General features: G+C 35.6%; 5 protein-coding genes across 6 annotated transcripts; 2 read left to right on the forward strand and 3 right to left on the reverse strand.

Annotated features, from left to right (window-relative positions):
- Window positions 1-226: 226 nt before the first annotated feature.
- Window positions 227-1,592, reverse strand: LOC145214887 (uncharacterized). The gene is made up of 3 exons (XM_080083499.1): window positions 1,420-1,592; window positions 872-1,083; window positions 227-688 (listed from the first exon to the last, which is right to left on the reverse strand). The coding sequence occupies exons 1-3, from the start codon at window positions 1,547-1,549 to the stop codon at window positions 536-538; spliced, it is 495 nt and encodes a 164-aa protein (XP_079939625.1). The 5' UTR covers window positions 1,550-1,592; the 3' UTR covers window positions 227-535.
- A 1,541-nt stretch (window positions 1,593-3,133) lies between these two features.
- Window positions 3,134-5,560, reverse strand: LOC145214304 (uncharacterized). Of its 2 annotated transcripts, none has more exons than XM_080082805.1 (6): window positions 5,179-5,560; window positions 4,779-4,894; window positions 4,337-4,430; window positions 3,912-4,093; window positions 3,523-3,734; window positions 3,134-3,461 (listed from the first exon to the last, which is right to left on the reverse strand). In XM_080082805.1, the coding sequence occupies exons 1-6, from the start codon at window positions 5,313-5,315 to the stop codon at window positions 3,312-3,314; spliced, it is 891 nt and encodes a 296-aa protein (XP_079938931.1). In that variant the 5' UTR covers window positions 5,316-5,560; the 3' UTR covers window positions 3,134-3,311. The 2 variants fall into 2 exon arrangements, with proteins under 2 accessions (XP_079938931.1, XP_079938930.1); XM_080082804.1 differs by having other exon boundaries at window positions 4,779-4,963.
- Window positions 5,561-8,291: 2,731 nt separating this feature from the next.
- On the forward strand, window positions 8,292-9,521 carry LOC145214778 (uncharacterized). The gene is made up of 3 exons (XM_080083378.1): window positions 8,292-9,230; window positions 9,311-9,357; window positions 9,415-9,521. The coding sequence occupies exons 1-2, from the start codon at window positions 8,373-8,375 to the stop codon at window positions 9,323-9,325; spliced, it is 873 nt and encodes a 290-aa protein (XP_079939504.1). The 5' UTR covers window positions 8,292-8,372; the 3' UTR covers window positions 9,326-9,357; window positions 9,415-9,521.
- Window positions 9,522-9,686: 165 nt separating this feature from the next.
- Window positions 9,687-10,747, reverse strand: LOC145214779 (small ribosomal subunit protein bS18m-like). Its single transcript, XM_080083380.1, has 2 exons — window positions 10,429-10,747; window positions 9,687-10,360 (listed from the first exon to the last, which is right to left on the reverse strand). Exons 1-2 carry the CDS (start codon window positions 10,679-10,681, stop codon window positions 10,170-10,172), a joined length of 444 nt encoding a protein of 147 aa, XP_079939506.1. The 5' UTR covers window positions 10,682-10,747; the 3' UTR covers window positions 9,687-10,169.
- A 1,270-nt stretch (window positions 10,748-12,017) lies between these two features.
- Window positions 12,018-13,554, forward strand: LOC145214293 (uncharacterized). The gene is made up of 5 exons (XM_080082793.1): window positions 12,018-12,228; window positions 12,321-12,484; window positions 12,623-13,114; window positions 13,174-13,301; window positions 13,375-13,554. Exons 3-5 carry the CDS (start codon window positions 12,980-12,982, stop codon window positions 13,496-13,498), a joined length of 387 nt encoding a protein of 128 aa, XP_079938919.1. The 5' UTR covers window positions 12,018-12,228; window positions 12,321-12,484; window positions 12,623-12,979; the 3' UTR covers window positions 13,499-13,554.
- Window positions 13,555-16,357: the final 2,803 nt, after the last annotated feature.

Here is a 16,357-nt window from a genome sequence, read left to right on the forward strand (position 1 = left end):
ATACCATGCCTGGCAGCAAAGAAACGATATTTTCTTTTTATTTATTTTTAAATGTAAATATATTTTTCCGGATGTTTTCAATGGAAATTAAAAAGTGCATTGACTGTGCGGATGTGGTACATTTTGAATATGTTTTATGCAAATAAAGCACAAATTAGCAGAAACATTTGCTTGAATGTATTTTACACTAAAATTACTTTTTAGTTTTTTTAAGTGCAAAGCCAATAATTGTAAAAAAGCAACTAATACCCACAAGCCAAAACAAAAAAGTTGAAAGTTATAGTTTTTACACTGATTTTAAAGATTTCTTTGTTGACGTTGTAACTTTTGCTGCAACTTTTCATCAAAAAGTGAAGTGATTGGGTTTCGCAAGAAGCTGAAGCAGAAATATACGCAGAACAATAAAATTGCGGGATTTTTTGCTTTGGTGCAAATAACGTGTCAATGGGTTTCCCTTGTAACTTAGCGTGCAACGGAAACATTAAATGTGACGCATGCTGAAGCATACACAGAAAATGCACAGATTTTTTTCTCGCTATTGGGTCACAACAGTGATGCTAATCTGCTTGTTGACAACGTGCTTGATTCCACTTGTGAAGGGATGTAGCATCTCTGTCCAGTTGTTGAAACAAACCAGTGTACAAACGAAGTTGATTAATGAGTCGAAGTCCCACATAGCGTTTGTTACCTACCAACAACATAACTTTAAATTAACGATATACATACCTCACCTAAGTATTGGGCATCATCAGTTTTCTAATTAAATCAAATCTTTATAAACTTGTCAGTAAAAGGTTTTGTGAAACGTCAAGTTTAAATGAAATATATATATTCCTGTCCGTTTCTTTTCAAACAATTTCAATTTTTTTACCAGCATGGTGGTATGACGTCGCATCGTTGTGGTGATGACGACACAAATGACGTCGGTCAGCGCACACACCGCGGCCGAAATGAGACAAGTTCGAACCAGCGCGCGAAGTCGCTCAAGACCGCTCCAAGTAGTTTTGTTGCTTACACCAACTCCGTCACGTGATAGACTTTGATGCTGACGTAGGATATAAAAGAAAAGACCCAGCATACATCCTACAAATATAAATATCTCGTACAAAGTATATTTTCTTTTCTATGTGTATTAAGATGAGCATGCACCAACTCAGTTTCAAACCCAAAAATGTTTAATCAAACCCCTGACATTCATAACCCGTGACAGAAGTTCTACGAAAAATGTTATTGCAAAAAAATGTAAAACTAAATTAGGAAATTTCGTCAAAGGTAGAGGTCTGGGGTGTTCGTAAAGGTGGAGAGCAGGTAACCTAGTGTAAGTGGGGTTTCAAATCTGGGATCGACTATACTGTTGTTCTGGAAATAGTTAAGGCAGCAGCATACCTCATGTCAGTTTCACATTTATTCCTTATGTACCTTGAACCGCGAAGGCCACGGTATATGAAGCAGCAATCAGATAAGTGACAGAGTGTGTGTTGCTGTAGAGGCAAAATCCTCTTTCGACGTTTACGTCAATTTGCTGAGAGGTAAAGTAAGTCGCTACCATCGCCACAACTTCCAACAAGAAGATAATGATCAGCAACGAATAACTAAATCTGAAAATAGACGTGGTTAATTAGTGCTTAAAATGTCAAAAAGCAATTCTTGTACCTGAGCACAGATTTCTTAGCAAAACGCTTGACCTGCCTGTTACGATACAGTGTGTATTGTCGCATCCACAAAAACACGTAGAGAACTCCACAGCCTACACGATAAAACACAGTTAACAGATAAGTTACAACTTTGTAGCGTGAAGGTTTCTGACTTTCTTTGTTCGTTTTCGTTTTATTTATAAGTGATATAATAAGTCCACGGTCACATAAAATCGGTGGCGTATAAGTCATTGCACTTGAATTTCACAAGTCTCTGTGTTGTGCTTATAGTAAAGATGGAATTAACGGTTTTGCAATCTGCAACTGTTTTTAACCACGTTGGCCAGAATTCTATTGTTCAAGTGAGTGAGAACAAAAAGAAACATCTCACTGAAAGTATGAAGAACTTGGTGAACAGTGTCAGCAAAATGGCAACGTTGCGTGGTTCTGGCAGCTACAAAAAACACAATTCCAACAACCGATTTGGCAATAACCGTTAAGCCGAAACCGATAAAAAGCAGAATAAGAATCGTGCCATAAACACTTCTTTGCTCAGTAGCAGTTGAGCGTCTGCAAAAAATGAATAAATATCAACGCTAGAACAAAAAAATGAATAAACGTCAAAGCTTGTATAAAAAAAATGGATAAATGTCAACGCTGGAACAAAAGTTTAAATAATTTGCTTTTCTTACCTTATGAGCAAAATCGCAATCGAAACAAAAATATATGTACATGCAAAGAGCACAAATATTTCCAAAATAAATGCGGATAGTTCAACGGAATGGAAAACGTTTTCACTAAAGCTATCGCTTATATTCCACATTTCAGTCACATTCATTATGCCTGTATGGCTTTACTTTGTTAAACCTTTTCTTTGAAAAATCCCTGCATTGAAAACATTATTTTTTAAAAACAATTAATTTGCAATAAAAAAAATTGATTAATAAGTTAAATGTCAGTTAAGTTGCTTTTTATGTAAACGCAACTTCTCAGCGTCGCAAATAATCGCTCAATGACTTGAAATCTAAATTGTGGCTTTCGAATCAATTCAGCTGACAGAAGTGCTGAAATGTTTTGTCTGCAACCTGATGCATACAATGTGTTGCCTGGTCCTCGTATTTTAATCTTAATTTAATTGCTCTTGACAAGGTAGCGCCATACGTTGGAGACCACTTTAAAAGCTGACAGAGTTATGCTGACAAAGCGCTTGTGACTATTGATCATCAATAATTTATTATTCCTAATCTATAAGTACAATCCAACTGCACGGTTTGTTTCTTTTCTGAAATAAAGATCGTTTTTACGCTTGGAGTGTTACAGTAAATTATGTCCATTATACTTCGTGTTAACACAGCAACAAAAGTCATTTAGTAACTATTCTTTGGAGTTGTATTATTTAATGCTTTGTTTTTATTGGTTTGTTTTGGTTTATGACTGCATATTTACAAAACTTACCAAGCCCACAGGTTCTTGTTATTCTCTGTAACTTTACAACAACGGAAAAGACATGTCGGTATATTTCAATATAATATGATATTTGATCTTTTTGTGAATCTCAAAATTTTGGTAAAAAAATCATTTTTTAAAAGTGACTAAAAAGATTGACATCCAATTTTGTGTATCCGAGAGTATCGTAATAAAGGCGGCGAAAAATAAAATATTTGTAATAATCAGCCACTATGTTACAACGTAAACATCAGATCGCCGTATTCTTGAAGAGTCTTTAGAACTCGTGAAAGGGTGAAGCATTTCTTTCCAGTTGTTAAAACAAACCAGGGCACAAATGAAGTTGATTAAAGAATCGAAGTCCCATATAGCATTCGTCACCTGCAACAGTATACATAATGATTGTATTTGCAAAATGATGTTGTTAAATAAGAATAGTTACCAGCATGCTCACGCGATATCGTAGGACAGTGGTAATCGCCACGCAGATAATGTCAGTTGCTACACTAACTGTTGATGAAACAAAACAAGTTTGTACAACCACACGGAGACGCTCGAGTGCGGTTGAGTTTGATCTGCCTCTGGTTCGAATTACCTCATTTGCCATGCTTTCATGCCGACGAAGCATAAATACGAACAGCGCAAGTACGCAACCTGTAAAGAGAAACTGATAAGAATCGGCACGAATCATAAAGTTTATTTCGTTTGGTGGAAGAAAATAAGGTGTTTTACACTAACTTTCAAAAAAGGCAAACGTGCCAGTTATCCAAAGGCGCCAATAGCCTACCTATCGTTTGTAACAAAAACTTTAACGGTCTGTTAAACTCTCACCTTGCGCTAATATTGCAATTGCATGAAATCCGGCTGCCAGAAGATCTACGGAATGGGTCTGGTCAATGTACAAACATTTCTGGCCAACAGCTATTACGTCGACAGGCAGTGACGTAAAATAAACTCCAAATAGTGCCATTGCCACCAGAATGAGCATGACACCGAGCAGCGCGAAGCTGAATCTTAACAAAACGTTTGGTGAATTAAAAAAAATATTTGAAATACTATTTGCAATTTGATAGTGTGTTTAAAGGTGCATTTTTTCCTGTGTAGTTATTTAAGTTTGTGGACTGTTATTTGGTCGTGAACTGTAAATGCAACAGTAAACATGTAAATAACAGCTTTCATCGTGGTGGCTCAGAAGATCAAGTCAAATATTTTTTAAACCGGGTAGAATTACACGGTAAGATACTTGGAGATTTTACCTGTGCACACATTTCGTCGCTAATCGTTTGAGAAACCGGTTTCTGTACAAAGTGTACTGACGCATCCACAGAAAAACAAACAGAAACCCGCCTCCTGGAAAACATAATATATAACACAAACACAATGCAAATCAACCTGTAGTTTGGGTAAACGTATAGCCGGTGAAATTTCTCTTTGATGCTAATGTTAAATTTGTTTTTTTTTTTCAGGCCAATAGTCCAAATAAAGACCTCATAAGTTTATTGCTGCTGTCGTTATTAGTAGGCCTACATTAATTTCAATAAAGTTGCTTTTTATAAGTCAGTCTATTGAAATGAGACCAAGGCTTTTTGTATTTGTCCTATTCCATAAAACTTGTTGTTTTTTGTGTAAATGTTTTGTGATGTATTGCTGTAAATTTATACGATAAAAGGTAAGAAAATAAAATTTTAGGGTACATACCTATTGTGTGTATAGCTTGATGAACCGTATCAACAGCAAGGCATCCAGTCGTATCACGGTGTGTCACGTAAAATACGACACCCATAACAGATTTGGCAAAAACGGTCGTCCCAAAACTAATAAAGAATAGCATGAGTATCAAATGAAAATTGCAGGTCTGACGATGGCCCGATTTTCGGCGTTTTCTACAAAACGAAGGGATATATATACTGTTTATTGTTTCGTCTCGATTTCTTATCTACACATTAATCAAAACCACCACAAATTGCAATACATTGCTTATCAGTCAAATAGATAAGTGTAACAGTACTTTTTTTTTTAACTAAGCAACTAAAATTTATCCCATATTGTTTGACAACTCAGTTTAACTATATGCAGTAACGTGTGAAACAAACCCTACCGTAATAACATGATTGCCAAGTTCACGAGAACGTAGCAACAAACGATTACTGAGATAAGTTCCATTAGAAAACCGATTACTTCGGGTGAACGGAAAACATTCTCGTTGTCAGTTTTGTTGCCAGTTGTATTATTCATATCTACATTATTTAATTTGACCTGCAGATTCCATGGAATCAGAAACAAAAAAATCTTTGATTATAGCATCTGAACACATAACATGTGGAACTTTAAAGTAGACCTATGCCATTTATGTGCGCTCTTGCCGTTTAAAAATTTGTTTGAAAGTCGTGTCTAGACGTTGACGCTTATAAACACATTTTTTTCGGTTTCGACTTTAAACAAGTTGTTTGTCCGAGGTCAACGTACTCGGCCACTTTATATCTGCCAACCAAAATTCAACGAGCGTAAATTATTGATACTTTAGACCAGTGGTCGGCAACCGCCGGTCCGCGAGGAGTTCGTTACCGGGCCGTATACTTTTTCAGGTTAATATTAACCATATGCTATACAACATTTTGCCCATGTATCCCGGGGGAGAAACTAACTTTGGCGTTTTCATTGCTAAATATTTGTAATTTTTTTTTGAAGACCGGTCCGCGATAAAATTTCAGTTTCATAAACGGTCCGCAGTGCAAAAAAGGTTGCCGACCCCTGCTTTAGACCCAAGCAACCTAGTTCGTGATGGAAATCATGTCGTGGTTTGGGTATCTTGGTGTGATTATTACGTTGGTCAACAAAAATGCTAAAAATTGTAAGAAAATACAAGTTTGATGTAAGATGGTTGGAAACTTTACACAAACAATTCTTTTTAGATTTTAAATCAACTGAAATCTCTAAAATCCATTTCTAATGCGGAACGGTAGTGCATTGAATAAAAAAAGTACGGTGTGTTACTTGGGTGGTCTTTTAAAAAACACTCAATTTAAGCCTAAAAAGGAAAGGTTTATTTTACACTAAACGGCCTTGAAGGCCATCAGCCTACCTAAGGTTTGCAATCGTGCAAATGTACCAATTAGGCTAATTATATTGTGGTTTTGTTTTTGACTGATAAAGCCCAAGTTCTGATAGCAGTTTCCAGCTTCCCATTAGCCTGCCGCGAACTTGAGTACCGGCCTCTCTATTTTTGATGCAAACAAACTTCTCGCTATCTTAAATGAGGTACCTGCAGCTAACAAGGCCCCTTAAAAAACTTTTGCGTATAACTGAAAAACCATTTAACAATTTCAGGCCAAATTCGGCATGATTGTTGTAGAGGTTGATATTAAACATCCATTAGATTTTGAGGACGTTTGCATGTTTTGTTTTTGTAGGATAATAGTTTAAAAAAAATGAAAACTTGGGCCTTAATACAAACCTGTGCTGTTAATAAAGCCCAACATTTTTATGTTTTTAAAGATAGTCTAGAAACCAATCAGACTCATTTATACTTTGCTTCGGTGAAATAAAAGTTCAAACAAGCAACGTTATTAACTCATATTACACATATACTGTTAACTAAGACATATAACTGTTGATCTGAAGGTACTAAAAAAAGAATAAACGACCCCTCGACATTTGATAACCAAAAATACTAAATGAAAGATTACTTCCACAAACATCTTGTTCGGACTTTTTATCTTCCTAAGAAAGGAAAAAAGCAAATTTTGTGCAAATCAGTCGCCTTTACTATAAAAGACACTTGAGAAAATAACAAAAAATCGTTGGGCCTTATTGCAAGCAATGGCTGACAAACAAAACCGTAATCAAATTTATTTGAAGTAATTCTTTTTTCCAGATCGGATAATGCTCCAATTAAACTAAAATGACCCCATTACTAATATATCTTAATAAGTTTTCATTTCGACAACACAACCTTTTCATTTTTGTTACCAATTTTTACAAAAAATAATAAAAAGTTGAAAATAAACACTTCTAAATTTGGATTGGTCATGATAACAATTACATATAACTTGCAGGTCCAAAACTTTGTAGATCATTTTAAGTACACATATATTTTAAAATTGCATCAAAACGGAAGCATTTTTTCTTGCACATAAAAAAATATGAGCAGTGGGCCTTATTACCTTCCGGGCCTATATACCTTCAGGTACCTTGGTTTAAAATCTAAAGTCAGAAAAGCAAACACATCTTTTCCCACCAATCAAATTCTATTCACTTTGACAACAAGCAACTTACTTGGACCGTTCAAGACATAACTGCTTCATGCCTAAGCGCCATTTGCGCGTGATTGCCCAAATTGGTCACATTTGATCTTTACCACACCAAATTGCGCCAGTTTTTTAGTGGCGACAGCTATGCAGTTTCTATTTTCAAAAAACATGCGCAGAAGCAATAATTTTGTTGTTGTTGTTGTTTTTTTCATGTAACAATCCATAGTCTATGAATAAACTCAGCCACTCATTAGTCGATTTGTGTCAATGGCAAAACCTAATAATTTTTGAACATCTGTGGTGATCCGGATGGGCCTTAGTGACGTCACCCAGCAACCTAGCTAATGAAAAGTTGTGTTGGGTCATATATGGGTGTTTAACATTTTCTATAGGTCATTTTAAATTGTTACGCTTGACCGTTAAAGTTAAACTGATATAAATTAGTCCAGGGGTCTCAAACTCAAACTGCTTTGGGGGCCAAAAACAAACTTTTAAGTAAGTCAGGGGCCGCACTATCAAAAATATTGCAATGTTAAAAAGTAAAATGTTCATTTATGCCATTAGCTACATTAAAAAACAATATCGTAACAATTAACAAACAGATTTTCAGTGTAGCAAGTAAAAGAGTCAACTGTGTAATATTGCTTTGTGTGGGAATAATGGCCTACAATGACGCAACAATGTATAAAATATGACGCAACAATTGAAATTGCTGAATTTAAAAATGGGCTCGTTCAATCATCATATACCAGCAATAGAGAATGTTTGTATCATGTTAATTTTCTGGTCTGACATCAGGGTATTCCGCCTAAGTAAAACACGTGACTTCTAAAAGGTACATCGCAGGCCGCACAAAAACCCTTTGAGGGCCGCATGCGGCCCGCGTGTTAGAGACCCCTGAATTAGTCGAATATTGCTAAACAGCAATATTGCATGAAGAAGAGCTCTTTTTGCCCTTAACTTTTTAGTAAAGGTAACTGTTTTTTCCAGTAGGTTATCGTAAGTCGTTTGCTAAAAACACTGTGCTGATACTAATTTGTTTATGATGAACGAGGAGAGTCTAACAGAAATATCCAATTCAGAGCTTTTTGGAGAAATAAAGCGCTTACGGGTGGACATGAAAGAAATGTATTGGCAAATGTTATTAAAATTTAATGAACAGTTTATGGGAATCCAAAATCAGTTGAAAATACTAAATCAGAACCTTGTGGTTCTTAACAGTTCCAAAACATTACTAGTTAATTCAAACCCGGAGGATGTTTACTTCGGCAAAGACATCTCAGAGCACCCTATTGACAACAGCCCAACAGGGTGGTCTCTGACAAATAATAATTCCACACAAGAAAATTTACAAGCAATGTCAAAGGATTTGGACAGTGAAGATGCCATGTATGATGATAACGAAGATGATGGACAAATTGCCGAACAAACCCCAGTTGTTCTTGAGGTTACCACATCTCATACTGGAGCTTTAAATGAAATGTTAAAAGACAACAATGATCAACATGACAAAAGTGTCAAGGAGGGTCTTGAAAATGTAGAAACTGTGAGCCCTTATACTTGTCTGTCAAGGCATATGTATGAAGAGTCAAGTCATATAGCTAACTGCAAGGATCGCCATTGCATGTTGTGCCGAAGCTTGTGTGTGTCCGAACATGACAATTTTAAATTGGGTCAAAAGAGTCAATGGAAATGTGCAATTTGTTTAAAGTACTTTAGGCGAAAGTACAATTTAAAAAATCACATGAGATGTCACACTGGAGAAAAACCATATCAGTGCAAAACATGCAAAAGATTTTTTCGGTCCAAACAGGCTCTTAACTATCATGCACACAAGCATGATGGAAACTATCAACAAAAACTTCATAATAAGGTGCAGAATGGAGTCTCTCAATCACAGGTTTAAATTTTGCTTTTATAATTCTTGAATGTGTTTAAATATATACTTGTTTAGTTCTGTAACAACCTATACCATTTTAGAAGTTTCTTGTCTGAAGGTGGCAATATTTAAAGGATTGTTTCAAAAGGTATGATGTTCATTTTTTTCTTTAATTGTCTTGTATGTAATGTTTGTGTTCATTTAGATGACAAGATTTGTTGGAGCACATGTCCAAATGAAAGAATGTCAAAATTTGTCCATGTGAGAATGTTGAATTCAAATTTTGCTATGAAATATATTGATGCAAAAGTGCTTTGGTTGTCATTTAGCAGCAAGCAAATGTTAGGAATAAGCCAATGCATTCTTAAATTGATATTAGTTTTGTGAAATTGCATTGGAAATGTGTAAAAACAGCTTATGATCTGTCTGCTCTACTTAATTACAGTTAAAACCTCCACTTAATAGTGACTCCACGAGGGTGGTACTAAATACCAAATGAGATCGCATGTTATTCCGCTTACAATACTGCATTGTATGGGAAATGTGGAAATACAAGCACAACAAGGGTAAAATAAAACAGATTCTAGCTATTTTATTTACAAACCCTCAACCAACCCGAATAGCTCTAACTGTCAGCGCTTTCAAAAGTCCCCAAAATTTATTTTCGTAAAAGCATATTCAAGATTTTTACAACCTGTTGTGTGACAACATGAGGTAACATTCGATATTATGCGGTATTTAGCACCACCGTCAAGATATGTCAAATTACCAACTAGGGTCTTAGTAATTTAAATTCAGAAATGTGTACAATAAGCCTTTGTGATCCAACCTATGTGTTGGACGCTAAGTTATACCACTACACTTCAACAAATAATGTGTAGTTAAAAAAACAACAATGATTTATTTGACACTGCTTAACTATCTGGTGTAAACAGGATCTTAAATCATCAATCACATGGGTCAGGGAGTTTGAACTTTTATGTCACATGCAGTATCATCTCCAGAGAATGTGTCCAGTTTATCTTCAAATTTAAAAGCTAACACTGGGTCATCAAGAAATATTGCTTCTTTATAAGTGTAAGGCATGTACCCAGAGGCCCTTGAAACTCGTATTCCATGTATTACCTCTTTATATTTGTGATCGCACAAATCTGTTTGTGGAAAAAAAACATTTCCGATTGGTTTAACTTTTAGCTAGCTATGGAAACAATTGTCTTACTTGTAGCCTTTTGAGGAAATGGCAATCCAGTTACCGATGACACAAATTGTGACAACAGTTGCACATTTTTGTAGTCAACAGGTACTCCGCAAAGTGTGCAGCGATTGGTTCTTTCTTGGAAAGGGTTTTCCATTTCAATAGGCAAATCATCTTCACACAATGCTGTTGTTGTTTGAATTGTTCTTTTGTGGACCTTTGCAGCATGTGTTTTTGTTATGCATGTTTTAATCCTCAGAAAAGTTCTACCTAGCATCCTTCCCTTATTTGAAACCCAATGCTACCAAATGTTTCATTATAACTGTAATGCAAAAAAGTTAGTAGATAATAAATCCATAGTGTGTTCGTGCTGTAACTGACCTCATAGTCAAAGGTGAACATTTTTCTTTAAGATAAAAATTTTCAAACAAAATGACACAGTATGGCAGGCCCATTAAGAACAGTATGTTCATCAAACAAAATGAAAGCAAATAACTAATAAGAGTAAAAGAGATGACAAGTTAAGATAAGAATTAAGAACACAGACTAAAATAGCTGCTTTCTGCAAATTTCTTTCGGTCATGGGACATAGTTATTTCGTAGGCGTGCAATCGAGCAGAAATCGTTGGTGCACTTGGTATTTCCAATGATTGAGGCGTTGAAACGAATAATAACAATTTTTAAGTAAGTAACGTAGAGCTGCTAGGCTGCAACTCATCCAGATTAAAAATGCGACATTTCTCAATGTTCTTATAGTGCTCTTCAACCTCTTTTGCATGGTTTCGCGAACCATTTAAAGTGTTGTGACGAACTCATATACCCTGTTTACTTAATAGGTAAACTGAGTTAAAATGCGATATGAAAAATCATTATGCATATCATCATCTTAATAAAACCAAAACAAGAATCAAATTAGATACCAACATTTTTAAAAAATACAGAGGTTCATTTATACATCAGTTAAAACCAACATATTTTTTCCAATATCCTGAAAGTCAAATATTAATAGTTTATTAAAAGTTTGTGATGCACCCTACTATATTTTTTTGTACTGGTGCACCCCATGCATATTTTGTATTTTTTCGTGATAACCGGTTGAAGAGCACTGTTATAGCATATCGGAAACATATAGCGGAATATTCATTAATATTATGACATATTTACACAAATATTCGATGTGCGATCGTCATAAACGTCTTTTTCTCAACTTGACATTTACACATATCATGCATAACACCACCAACTTAGAAAATGAAATATATGATAATTTCGAAAATCGACTCTACGTTTGATGTGTTGTGGTAATATCATTTACCGCATTAACTTAAATTTTACATGTTTTTATCGGTACATACATATCTTCAAAATGAAATATTGCACGATTTTCTAGCAATTCGGGCTTATTACAAATTACGCTATCAAAGATTTATAACGAAACTCACCCAAAATTAGTCGAAGTGCGCTGGCCTTATATAAATATTACCGCATTAACTTAAATTTTACATATTTTGTAGCCTACTTTACGTACATGTCTTCAAAATGAGCTATTGCTCGATGAAATCGGTTCTGGCAGATAACACAAGAAAATTTATAACTAAAGTCGAAAATCAACCTAAAAACTTAAAACAACATGCATATTCACACAACCATGAACTATTGAGACAAGTATACATTGTTTATAGGGGGCTGGTATTTCTTATAAAGTTGCATCGAGTGCAGAAGGATAACCATTTTGGGGTAAGCCTATACAGTTTAGGGCAGTGGTTCTCAAGCGGCTTCAAACCACTGTTTAGAAACTCCGTTGATTAGTTGTCAACACTGCAGGTAATCTTAAGTCTTTATTTTTGAAACTTAGTTTTAAACTGTTTCAATCTGTAGCATTCTTGGTGTTAAAAACTTTTTTGTTTTGTTTGCAGTTTTACATCCGCTTTCTTCTTATTGTTTTTCATCGCATTTGTTGGATTTTTCGTGGTCATCTCAAATATTTTTGTTATTGCAATAGTTTGCAAAACAAAACCCTCCGACAGAAGAAAACTGGACTACGTCAAGGCCTCATTGGCTGTGTCCGATGTCATTAACGGTTGGTTGGACACTTTTTTATCACATTGCAATTGCTTTATTAAACCACCGATCCGAGAATTCATGTGGATTGACATTACTAATGTTGAAGATAATCAACATTAAAACCAATTGACACTTGCTTTTTCTGTATTTACAGGGTTGTGTGCACTGTTTGTGACTCTCCGGTACGGAGTAATTTTTTTGTATTCGTCGGTTTCCGAAATGCTGGAAATCGAGGTTCAATCAAAAGGGAGTATCGCGGCAACCATTTTTGGATTTGCTAACTATACAGCATACTCAGTGTGCAACTACCACTTGCTGTACATGAGCATACAAAGATTTGCTGCTGTTAATTATCCTTTCAAGTATAAAGCACTGCCTGTCCGGTCCGTGTATATTCATATCATTTTTGTCTGGTGTTTTTCAATAGCGTGGGGCCTTTCACCGCGTGCGTTATGATTGCATATTAGGGATAATAGCTCATATTTAATTTGCTTTGGTTTACACAGTGTACATGTACGATGACGCGGAATTTCAAATGTTGGGCTTCGCTTTTCAATACTATCCACATGGTACGTTAGCGAAAGAGACAAGACTTTTAGATGAACTTTTGTTTTTGGCGTTTTATTTTATCCCTTTCGCGTTGGTGGTAAGTTTTTCTGTTTATCTTCGTCTATATTTGACTCTAATACACACAACATTCTTCAGGCAACACTGACCAGCATAACGGCTCGACCAGTTTTACTTGTAACCGTTTTGACCAGCGTGGGTTTGGTATCTTGTGAGCTTGTTTCTACGTCGTATTTTATCTGTTACACTCTTCTTGTTTCCTCCGGGTAAGTGCGACCTTAGAATTGACTTTCCTTATAACATCGTTTACTATTATAATCCTTGCTTACTGGTTTGCAGTTTGATAAACGTGATGGTGTACAGCGCTTATGATGACTTGTTTCAAAAGAATATGAAGAAATTTTGGAACAAAAAAGAATCGCAAAAACTTTCAAGATCAAGTATCACAACAGTTACCCATTGAGTTTTTTTCATCTTGATTTTGTTTGCCCGGCTAAATAAAAGTTTGTACATACAATATACTTTAATTCTACACGTGTTATTTAAAAGAGTTGGATAGCTGGTACATCATCTAAGTCAGTGACTCTCAACCTTTTTTACTTTGCGACCCCCTTTAGAGGTTATCTTACACTATACGCGACCCTTTCAGGAACACATAATGAAGTTTTACCATTTACTACCAGAATGTGATCATTATACATTTACTATCAAATGTCATCTGAACAGTTTGGCTGTTTGTTCTGCAGCAAACCTTTACAATGAGGTCATATAGCTTACGTCACCATAACTTTTTCACTTTTTCCTGATTTTTGTGTCAATTAAAAGCCAAAAATCAAATTCATGGAAGTTTGTAATTATGCCATTGTAAGTAACTGTCGTGTGAGTTACTATGCCAAAGAGAAGATACTGGGAAAGGTTTTTGTCATAAGGATAAAATCATCCTGAGCTGACCCCAGGTTGAGCAACACTGATCGACGTATTGCATGAGAACATTTACAATCAAAAAAATTAAGAAAAAAAGACAATTAAAACGTGAAAAAATGACCGTTGAAACAAAACCATTTATTTAAACATGCCTCTTTAAACAACCAATACAAAGTACATGAGATGGTTTTGTTCATAATAGCCCATTAAGTGTACTTCCAACAAATAATATAAAAGTCGATGGTGCTTGATAAACTGATATTGTAAATAACCATCGCATTGACGAGAAAATAAAACTTAACAGTTAATCGGCTACAGAAATGGCATAATGCTGAATTCCTTTTTTTGACAACAAATCTTTAAATGAGGTACACAATTCACGGTTTTAAAGATTCTAACCAGAAACAAACAAGCCAATATATTTGCATAAAGCATGACGTTTCCACAACCCCGAGGTACTGGCTTCGTCAAAAGATTTTACTCGCCTGCTGATTTTGGAATCGCTCAACATTCAGGAACACAGCCCCGAGCTAAATGTAGACCAAAATTCGACCCCCTTATACCTTTTTAACACGTGACTTTTTATCGCCGTTATCTTTACGTTTTAACCTGCCTTTCGCGCTTGTGTTTATTGCCTTTTTTACTGCTTTTACTGGTTTTACGCGCTGCTTGATTTTAGATTTATTCATTTGAGAATGACACAAGTTGATGTCGAAACGTCATGCTTTATGCAAATATATTGGCTTGTTTGTTTCTGGTTAAAATCTTTAAATGGATCCACCAAAGTTTTTGTCAACAGCTTATGTATGTTTTATAGTGCGTGTATAGTGAACTTTTGGAAAATTGACTCAAAATAAGTAAGCAATTAGAAGAAGGTCGTCAAAATTTCAGGCACCAGATTTACTTCATGCCATTTTACAAATACAAACGGCGATTAAAGTGCGTTTAGTCATTACTGACAACTGTTACATACACTGAAATCTGGAACCTTCTGATTTATCGCTTCGTTCAACCAGTCAGGGTAGGCGACTTCGCCCTTTTTCCCAAACACCCACATAACGGGACAAAGCAACAGTAGTGAAGCGTTGCAACAAGTTTCAATATGTAACCGGTGATATATTCAAGCTTGACTTGTGCATGTGCATAATTTGTTCCAGTATTTCTTCACGTTGTTTTGAAATTGGTGGTCGAATGCACTGTATGCCACCACGTTTACCAAGCTGAGAAAAACAACAAAGGGTAAAAACGCCGAAACACGTAGGCTATTTCTGTTTATCATACTTTACCCTGTGGATACTGAAAAACAGTAGCAGATGAAATATGACGATGAGATAAAATCACAAGGCACCAAGTTCAAACTGGTAAAGATGGACAAAGTTACCACGGGAACTGTGGAATGGAATTTACCAAAACTTTATGTGGTTATATACGTTTTTCATGTTCAAAACAAATAACAGATTCTCTTTCGTTACTTTACCTATCCCCACAGATAAGCCAAGCACCATAAACGTTGTGACTTTCAGCAAATGTATCTCCTTGTTTAAAGTATTCTCTGTGTGAGCTTGCATTAAATCTCTAGACTTTCTACGAAGTTTCCAGACCATTTGAGCCGTTATGCAAGTCAATGTTGTCTGCAAATTTTGACGTATAGTCAGAGTCAAATATATATAGTTTAAGATTACATTCAAACTTACCACCAACACGTAGGGAATAAGGAAAAAGGCGATAAACACAAAAAATTGTAAAGGTCTCGATTGTACAATATCAACGTATAATGAACCAAACGGAAGATATTGAAAAGCGATGCCCAAAACTTGAAATTTTAAGTCAGCGTAAATATAAGCTGCAAAAAAACAAATTAGAAATCAGAAAAAATGAGCTGCTATCACTATAGTAACACGTATAACTTAAACTTACCCGGTGCTGAACTAAACACTATTGAAAAGCACCAGACCAATACCAGGTGAAAATATACGGAGCGGACTGATTGTGCTTTATACTTGAAAGGATACTTAACAGCAGCAAACCTTTGCACGCTCATGTACAGTAGGTGGTAAATGGTTAATGTGTAGGTTGAGAAGTGCACAATTCCTCCAATGGTTGCTTCAACGGTACCTCGGGATTTGGTTTCAATTTCAAGCATCTCCAAAACCGACGAATGTAAAAATGTTGCCCCGTACCTCACAGTCACACACAGAACATCCAAACCTGGCAAAACAAAGGACAAGTTTTGTGTAAAAGACTTGTTGCTTATTACTACCAATATCAGGTAACAAAATACACAAGGTCAGTATAATGGTATGTGTCCGAGGTTTTTTGATAACATACACCTCCTCTTAACCAAAGTAATTTTTAACCAACAAACCACTTATGATATCAGCCATAGCAAGTGAAGCTT

Source organism: Phallusia mammillata, chromosome 2, assembly GCF_965637545.1.
Source record: "Phallusia mammillata chromosome 2, kaPhaMamm4.hap1.1, whole genome shotgun sequence".
Lineage (NCBI taxonomy): Eukaryota > Metazoa > Chordata > Ascidiacea > Phlebobranchia > Ascidiidae > Phallusia > Phallusia mammillata.

Coding starts and splice junctions, on each gene's coding strand:
- LOC145214293 (XM_080082793.1), top strand. CDS start 12,980: ATGTACGATGACGCGGAATTTCAAATGTTGGGCTTCGCTTTTCAATAC. Junction 13,115..13,173: donor TTATCCCTTTCGCGTTGGTG/GTAAGTTTTTCT, acceptor AACATTCTTCAG/GCAACACTGACCAGCATAAC. Junction 13,302..13,374: donor ACTCTTCTTGTTTCCTCCGG/GTAAGTGCGACC, acceptor ACTGGTTTGCAG/TTTGATAAACGTGATGGTGT.
- LOC145214887 (XM_080083499.1), bottom strand. CDS start 1,549: ATGGTAGCGACTTACTTTACCTCTCAGCAAATTGACGTAAACGTCGAA. Junction 1,084..1,419: donor CGTGGCCTTCGCGGTTCAAG/GTACATAAGGAA, acceptor TTATATTTGTAG/GATGTATGCTGGGTCTTTTC. Junction 689..871: donor GACGTCATACCACCATGCTG/GTAAAAAAATTG, acceptor TGTTGTTGGTAG/GTAACAAACGCTATGTGGGA.
- LOC145214304 (XM_080082804.1), bottom strand. CDS start 5,315: ATGAATAATACAACTGGCAACAAAACTGACAACGAGAATGTTTTCCGT. Junction 4,431..4,778: donor TCAAGCTATACACACAATAG/GTATGTACCCTA, acceptor TATGTTTTCCAG/GAGGCGGGTTTCTGTTTGTT. Junction 3,735..3,911: donor AATTGCAATATTAGCGCAAG/GTGAGAGTTTAA, acceptor TTCTCTTTACAG/GTTGCGTACTTGCGCTGTTC.
- LOC145214778 (XM_080083378.1), top strand. CDS start 8,373: ATGATGAACGAGGAGAGTCTAACAGAAATATCCAATTCAGAGCTTTTT.
- LOC145214779 (XM_080083380.1), bottom strand. CDS start 10,681: ATGCTAGGTAGAACTTTTCTGAGGATTAAAACATGCATAACAAAAACA. Junction 10,361..10,428: donor ATTTCCTCAAAAGGCTACAA/GTAAGACAATTG, acceptor TTCCACAAACAG/ATTTGTGCGATCACAAATAT.